Genomic DNA, 6,307 nt, shown 5'->3' on the forward strand with positions numbered 1-6,307 from the left:
CAAATTTTTGTAATGCAAAAGAATTGAAAGCAAGGGACAATGTATGAGGAATGTAGGAAACCAACAGGGAACAAGAATAATGACTTCAGGCCAAGTTTGCGGGTGAATGGACATTAAAACTTCTTCCCCTTTCAGACCCTACATGTAGCTGTCAAAAACAAATGGCTGTAGAGAGAAAGGGATGTCACTGCTTTATGATAATGTGAAAAGAGCAGGTTCAAAAGGGTACAATGCATTTGGACATTATTCAGAACCCTTGACTTTGTTACATTACAGACATATTCTAAAACGTATTAAATTGCCCACCCCCCACACACACACACACACACACACAAAAAAAACATAATTATTTTAATAAATATTCAGACCCTTTGCTCAGTACTTTGTTGGAGCACCTTTGGCAGCGATTACAGCCTCGAGTCTTCTCGGGTATGACGCTACAAGCGTGCAACAACTGTATTTGGGAAGTTTCTCATTCTTCTCCTCTCAAGCTCTGTAAGGTTGGATGGGGAGCGTCACTGTACAGCTATTTTCAGGTCTCTCCAGGGATGTTCGATCGGGGTTCAAGCCAGGCTCTGGCTGGGCCATTCAGAAACTTGTACTTGTCCTTTGTCTTTGTCCTGTTGGAAGGTGAAACGTCAACCCAGTCTGAGGCCCTGAGCGCTCTGGAGCAGGTTAGGATCAGCTTTCCCTTGATCCTGACTAGTCTCCCAGTCCCTGCTGCTGAAAAACATACCCACAGCATGATGCTGCCACCACCATGCTTCACCGTAGGAATGGTGCCAAGTTTCTTCCAGACGTGACGCTTGACATTCATGCCAAAGAGTTCCCACTTGGTTTCATCAGACCAGAGAACCTAGTTTCGTATGATCTGAGTGTTTAGGTGCCTTCTGGCAAACTCCAAGCAGGCCGTTGAGGAGTGGCTTCAGTCTGGCCACTCTACCATAAAAGGCCTGATTGGTGGAGTGCTGCATAGATGGGAGAACCTTCCAGAAGGACAACCATCTCCACAGATGAACTCTGTCAGTGACCATTGGGTTCTTGGTCACCTCCCTGACCAAGGCCCTTCTCCCCCAATTGCTCAGTGTGGCCAGCTCTAGGAAGAGTCTTGTTGGGTCCAAACTTCTTCCATTTAAGAATGATGGAGGCCACTTGGTATCAAACCATTTCTGCAGCATTGAAGGTCCCCCTTCCCCAGACCTGTGCCTTGACACAATCCTATCTCAGCCCTCTACAGACAATTCCTTCGACCTTATGGTTTGGTTTTGCTCTGACATGTACTGTCAACTGTGGGAGCTTATATAGAAAGGTGTGTGCCTTTAAAAATCATGTCCAATCAATTGAATTTACCTCAGGTGGACTCCAATCAAGTTGTAGAAACATCAAGGATGATCAACGGAAATAGGATGCACCTGAGCTCAATTTTGAGTCTCATCGCAAAGAGCCGGAATACTTATGGAAATAAGGCATGTTTTTTTTACTTGCAATAAATGAGAGAAAAATAGAAACCTGTTTTTGCTTTGTCATTATGGGGTATAGATTGATGAGGAAAAACATTAACTTTATCAATTTTAGAATAAGGCTGTAACGTAAGATAATGTGGAAAAAGTGAAGGGTGTATGAGTACTTTCCGAATGCACTGCAAATGAGAAACCCCATTGAAGACATGAGAAAAACACATACAACTGAAAAAGTTTGACATTGGCATAGGCTATAAATTGGGTAAGTGATTATATGGTATTTCCATAGCATGTTTCCTGCCAAAAACCAGCATATAATTTTACAAAATAGGCATTGGCACATCAGTGTCATACACATGATTTACTGGCATGTCTGACATTTCTAGTTTAGCCAAGTCTACATTTGGAGACTGTGGCAAATGCAATACACTATAGCCATTTTACCCATTAAAGTGGATAGCTAGTAAGCAAACTAAGATAGCAATGCAAGCCACACAATATAGGCAAAGTTGCATTTGGATGGTGGCCTCGACTTAAAATTAACAAGCTAAATTCATTAAAGTAAAGATTCTCTCTACCACAGATGAAAAGGGTTAACTAGCTAGTCATCTTTGCCTCTACAATTTTACCCTGGCTTAGATAACTGGGTCATTCCTACTAGGAAGTGCCTTTTCTGTCTCAAGGAAATATCAGTTATTATTTGGTGTAAAATATGGATTACAAAATGCTTTAAATAAGGTCAGGTGTCCTTTACCTTAAAACCAAATATGGACCCTGAAAAGGGAATTTTAAACCCATCTGTCTCAGAGGATGTAGACGGTTTTCCCCAGGTGCTGTTTATCAAGTGCCTCAAGAAATAGAAGCCAATAAATGTTTAACATCTATTTTATAGGTAGCATTATCAATAAAAATTGTAGTATTAGATTTTCTGTATGTCCCCGATATCACTTTGCACCCTGATAGTTTGTAGTAATTCTCCATTTAAGAAAACCCCTTCCTACAATAGCACCACATTCAGGAAGCGTCATAATTTCTTTGGTGGGAAAACTATGGCGTTAAGCTAAATAATTCTAAAACAGTTGTATCTACTTGTCACCTGTTAGTCTATATCCCACTCAAATGTCCACCTCGTTAGGCTACTTTTCTTTTTTTTTTTTTTTTTTTTATCGTTGTTTGATAAGTTAAAATCCTATTCAAGTGTTCTCCATTATGCTAGCTAAATCTTGCGCACTCAGAGCTATAGCTAATTTAGGCTCAAAATGTCAGTTTGGTTCCATCCTGTTTAAATGCCTGAGCTTTACGAATACGTTTATTTGAAAGTCAATTGTCCTTTGACAGAATACATTTTTTATGTTGTCGGAACGGCACCGCATAGGAATAACCAATATAGGGAGGTAGGCGATAACGCACTTCTGCTAACATAACACATCCCTGGTAGGGAGTTAACCAGCAGCTGTTAGGTTGCGTCACGGCCAATATACAAGAAAGAAATCAATGACATTTTGTCAAGCAAAACACTGACAGTTCAATCACTTAAAATTGTGCAGTCTTCTAGATAAATCAAATATGACTAAGTGAAAACAACTTTTGCAAGTAGTAATGATCAAAATGACTTATCAAAGTTAGTTGAAAAATACAAAATATTTATATTTCCATTTACACTAAAATCAAAGACACACACACAAGATCTAGTCCAACAAGAGCTGCTCTGCTTCCTCAAAAGCCTTATCCATTTCTTCAACTTCCAAGTAGAAATTCTCCCTCTCCTGCACCAGATGCTCCCGAGAATCGGTGAGAGCCTTCATGGTCTTTTGAACTTCCTGGAAATGAATGGCAAACAAGCTCTAGACAGACTGGCTTACAGGATTACTGGCAATTCTGCTTTCATGTCAATCAAACATATGGAACTTACTGTTAGTTGTGCACTTTGTTCTGTTGCCATGTCACCAAATGTCTGCAGTTCACGTAACAGATCTTGGGATACGTTCTGCATTGTTGGGAGAGATCCATTTGAAAGAAATCACTAAACACAATTACAAAGCCAGATTCCTGCAAACAAGGACCCGAGTAACATTTGAGTCTAAGTAATCAGACTGGAGTTCAACCATATGGCCGACAAAAAAAGACCTTACCACCACCTCTCTTTGTTGATCCTCATTTTGCTGTGCAGTTTTTCCAATTTTCTCTCCCAAAACTGAGAAGTCAAGAAGAAAGGTTAAAAAGTCAGAAGAAAGATTAAAGCAATCTTTAGAAAGCTCACCAAACTGTCCAAATAAACACTCTGAACCTATAACGGTGAACCAATTCCTGTCATCCCATTGATTACCTGGATCAATATTTCCAGCAACTAGTAGCACATGGCAGTCCTTCAGTTGTTTCTGGACGTCTGCATTGGTTCCTTGGAGGTCACTGCATCGTTGTTCCAGCTGGGCAACTTTTTGCTGCAAAATTAAACACTTGTGTTGTTTATAAACTGACTACAGTGAAAGAGTGCACAATATAGCACTGAACCAAACAGAGAACAGTGACTATTCTCCTTCCTAAGACCTTCCATTCAATAGCCCATTGAAAAACCCTAGTGCATTTTGTTCACATAATAGCCGACATTTGGAACATAGTGAATCATCCCTTTAACGAACTTACCTGTGTTTCTGTAAGTTTTTTCTGCAGTTCTTCATTGGCTTCCAGTAAAAGTTGATTATGGCTCTTGAGTTCTGACTGCTGCCCATATCTGGTGGAAGGTCTATTAAAACAAAGACAATGCTATGAGAATGTAATTGTCAAATGTATTTCTCCCAACTTATAAAAAAGGTGCATCTTACCCTTTATGCACTTTGGCTACAACATTCTTTCTGGAAAGAAAAGAGAATGTAGATAGTCTTAACATCTTGCCCATACATAGCCTTTGTTATCTTCCCAATGTAAATTGAAAGTTAGTCACCTTGGTACATTCTCATTGAGAGGCTTGAAAATAGCAGTTTTTGGAAAGAAATTGAAGTCTGACGGTACAGCAGTCTCTTTGAAAACGTATTTATTGGCCGCCCTCTTCATTTCTGCAGCACTGCCAGCAGGTCGCACACCTGATATAGGTAAAGAACAAAATGGGAAATTAAGATTAGACAAGTAGCCCGGAGACAGATGTTGAATTTCATTGTATTCAACGTGAGCAATAAAATTAGCATTTTGATCAGGAACGTTTTTTTCTCAAGACATGTACAAGCCAAAATGTTGCCTAAAATTATATCTTAATTTACCAGTACTTGCGATTGGTACTTTTGAAAGTAGGAACGGGAGACCTATCCACAGGAAAGTATAATTAAATTCAACTTAACCGTGTAAACAATGCACAACATTTACGTTTATTGCGCCGACTGCAGGTTATGGAAATCTGAATGCACTACCAGAGCGTTGAAAAAAAATGTAATTATACTTATGTGGATATGCCTCACATTCCTATCTGCAAATGGACAAACTGCACGGACAACAGGTAAAGTTAAAATATCATTTAAGTCAACATTCTGGCTTGTGGAAGTTTGAGGGGAATTGTCCTGAGCCAAAGGCTTTCTGCCCGACCTATAATTTAATATCGGGTTTCCAGGCTATGAGCCAAGATGCTTACTAGTTGCATTTTTTGTTGAATGACAAGACAAACACCGAAAACACTGCTATCCCGGAGGCGAGTTGTGTGAATGTAGAAACTGAAGGGGAAATAACTTACACTTACTCTGTCCGCATCTAGGAATTTTCGATGCCATCAAACTGTGTTGCAACGAAAATTGTAACTTTTAGCAATACATATCCAAATTACACAAGCCAACAGCTGGCTAGTGACTGGCTATGAACTCCAACATATAAACTTCACGCCACTTCAATACAGTTACGATCGGAAGTGACTTTCGTAACAGGTTAGGATCATTAACGTAGAAAGTTACGAGAAATAGGTTAAGGTTTGGAAAAGGGTTAACGAAAATGCTCTCCTAACCTGCTATGAAAATCCTTTCCGGCCGTAGCTGTATCGAAGTGGCTTGAAAAGAGTATCCCAGCTCCAGAACTATCAGCAGGGAAAGACGTAGCTATATTCAACTCAAATGTACACCTCCACACCCACAGAATAAAACACTGAATGGGTAATATTCTGACATATCTGATTAATGTAGCAATAAAACAAAGCTTTCTTCCCGTATATTGTATTCAATAATAAAAACAGAGAAACTTACTTTAGAAAGCGCCCGTTCTGTTACAGCTAGCTAAGTGAAGGCGCCAGACGATTTGAAAATGTTGGGAACGTCACTTCCGTACCACGTTATATCAACACAGGAAATTACGTGGAGGCCTTTTTTTTTTTTTTTTACAGTGATGCCGACAGGGGACACACTGCTTCAATGCGAAGTGATTTGTGATTTACTTTTCCAAAGCAGCTGGTCCATGTCTTAACATTAATAAATGTGAGCTCATGGCTGTCAAAGATTGTGTGAAACTGAAGATCTCGTACAACGCTGTGTACTACTCCCTTCACAGAACATTGAAAACTGGCTCTAACCAGAATAGAACGAGTGGGAGGCCCCAGTGCACAACTGAGCAAGAGTGTCTAGTTTGACAAACAGACACCTCAACTGGCAGCTTCATTAAATAGTACCCACAAACACCAGTCTCAAAGTCAACAGTGAAGAGGTGACTCCGGGATGCTGGCCTTCTACGCAGAGTTGCAAAGAAAAATCTATATCTCAGACTGGGCAATAAAAATAAAAGATTAAGATGGCAAAAGAGCACAGACACTGGACAGAGGAACTCTACCTCGAAGGTGAGCATTCCGGAGTCGCCTCTTCACGTTGAGACTGGTGTTTTGT

The 6,307-nt window shown here is 40.1% G+C and overlaps 1 protein-coding gene across 6 annotated transcripts; it reads right to left on the reverse strand.

Annotated features, from left to right (window-relative positions):
* Positions 1 to 3,082: 3,082 nt before the first annotated feature.
* knstrn (kinetochore localized astrin (SPAG5) binding protein) lies at positions 3,083 to 5,770 on the reverse strand. 6 transcript variants are annotated; one of them, XM_021600599.3, is made up of 10 exons: positions 5,678 to 5,762; positions 5,443 to 5,511; positions 5,185 to 5,219; positions 4,402 to 4,540; positions 4,283 to 4,312; positions 4,104 to 4,203; positions 3,787 to 3,901; positions 3,593 to 3,654; positions 3,373 to 3,447; positions 3,083 to 3,280 (listed from the first exon to the last, which is right to left on the reverse strand). In XM_021600599.3, exons 3-10 carry the CDS (start codon positions 5,213 to 5,215, stop codon positions 3,149 to 3,151), a joined length of 684 nt encoding a protein of 227 aa, XP_021456274.1. In that variant the 5' UTR covers positions 5,216 to 5,219; positions 5,443 to 5,511; positions 5,678 to 5,762; the 3' UTR covers positions 3,083 to 3,148. The 6 variants fall into 6 exon arrangements, with proteins under 6 accessions (XP_021456274.1, XP_021456272.1, XP_021456271.1 ...); XM_021600597.3 differs by having other exon boundaries at positions 5,179 to 5,219; XM_021600596.3 differs by lacking the exon at positions 5,443 to 5,511 and having other exon boundaries at positions 5,179 to 5,219; positions 5,678 to 5,770.
* Positions 5,771 to 6,307: the final 537 nt, after the last annotated feature.

This window comes from Oncorhynchus mykiss, chromosome 4 (assembly GCF_057628025.1).
Source record: "Oncorhynchus mykiss isolate SJ-2025 chromosome 4, ASM5762802v1, whole genome shotgun sequence".
In the NCBI taxonomy this organism is placed as follows: domain Eukaryota; kingdom Metazoa; phylum Chordata; class Actinopteri; order Salmoniformes; family Salmonidae; genus Oncorhynchus; species Oncorhynchus mykiss.

What these genes read in the sequence shown, in the direction of transcription:
- knstrn (XM_021600596.3), bottom strand. Translation starts at nt 5,215, where the DNA reads ATGGCATCGAAAATTCCTAGATGCGGACAGAGTAAGT. An exon ending in AAAAACTTACAGAAACACAG is followed by an intron (nt 3,902 to 4,103) that starts GTAAGTTCGTTA and finishes TTAATTTTGCAG; the next exon opens with CAAAAAGTTGCCCAGCTGGA. An exon ending in TGCTGGAAATATTGATCCAG is followed by an intron (nt 3,655 to 3,786) that starts GTAATCAATGGG and finishes TTGACTTCTCAG; the next exon opens with TTTTGGGAGAGAAAATTGGA.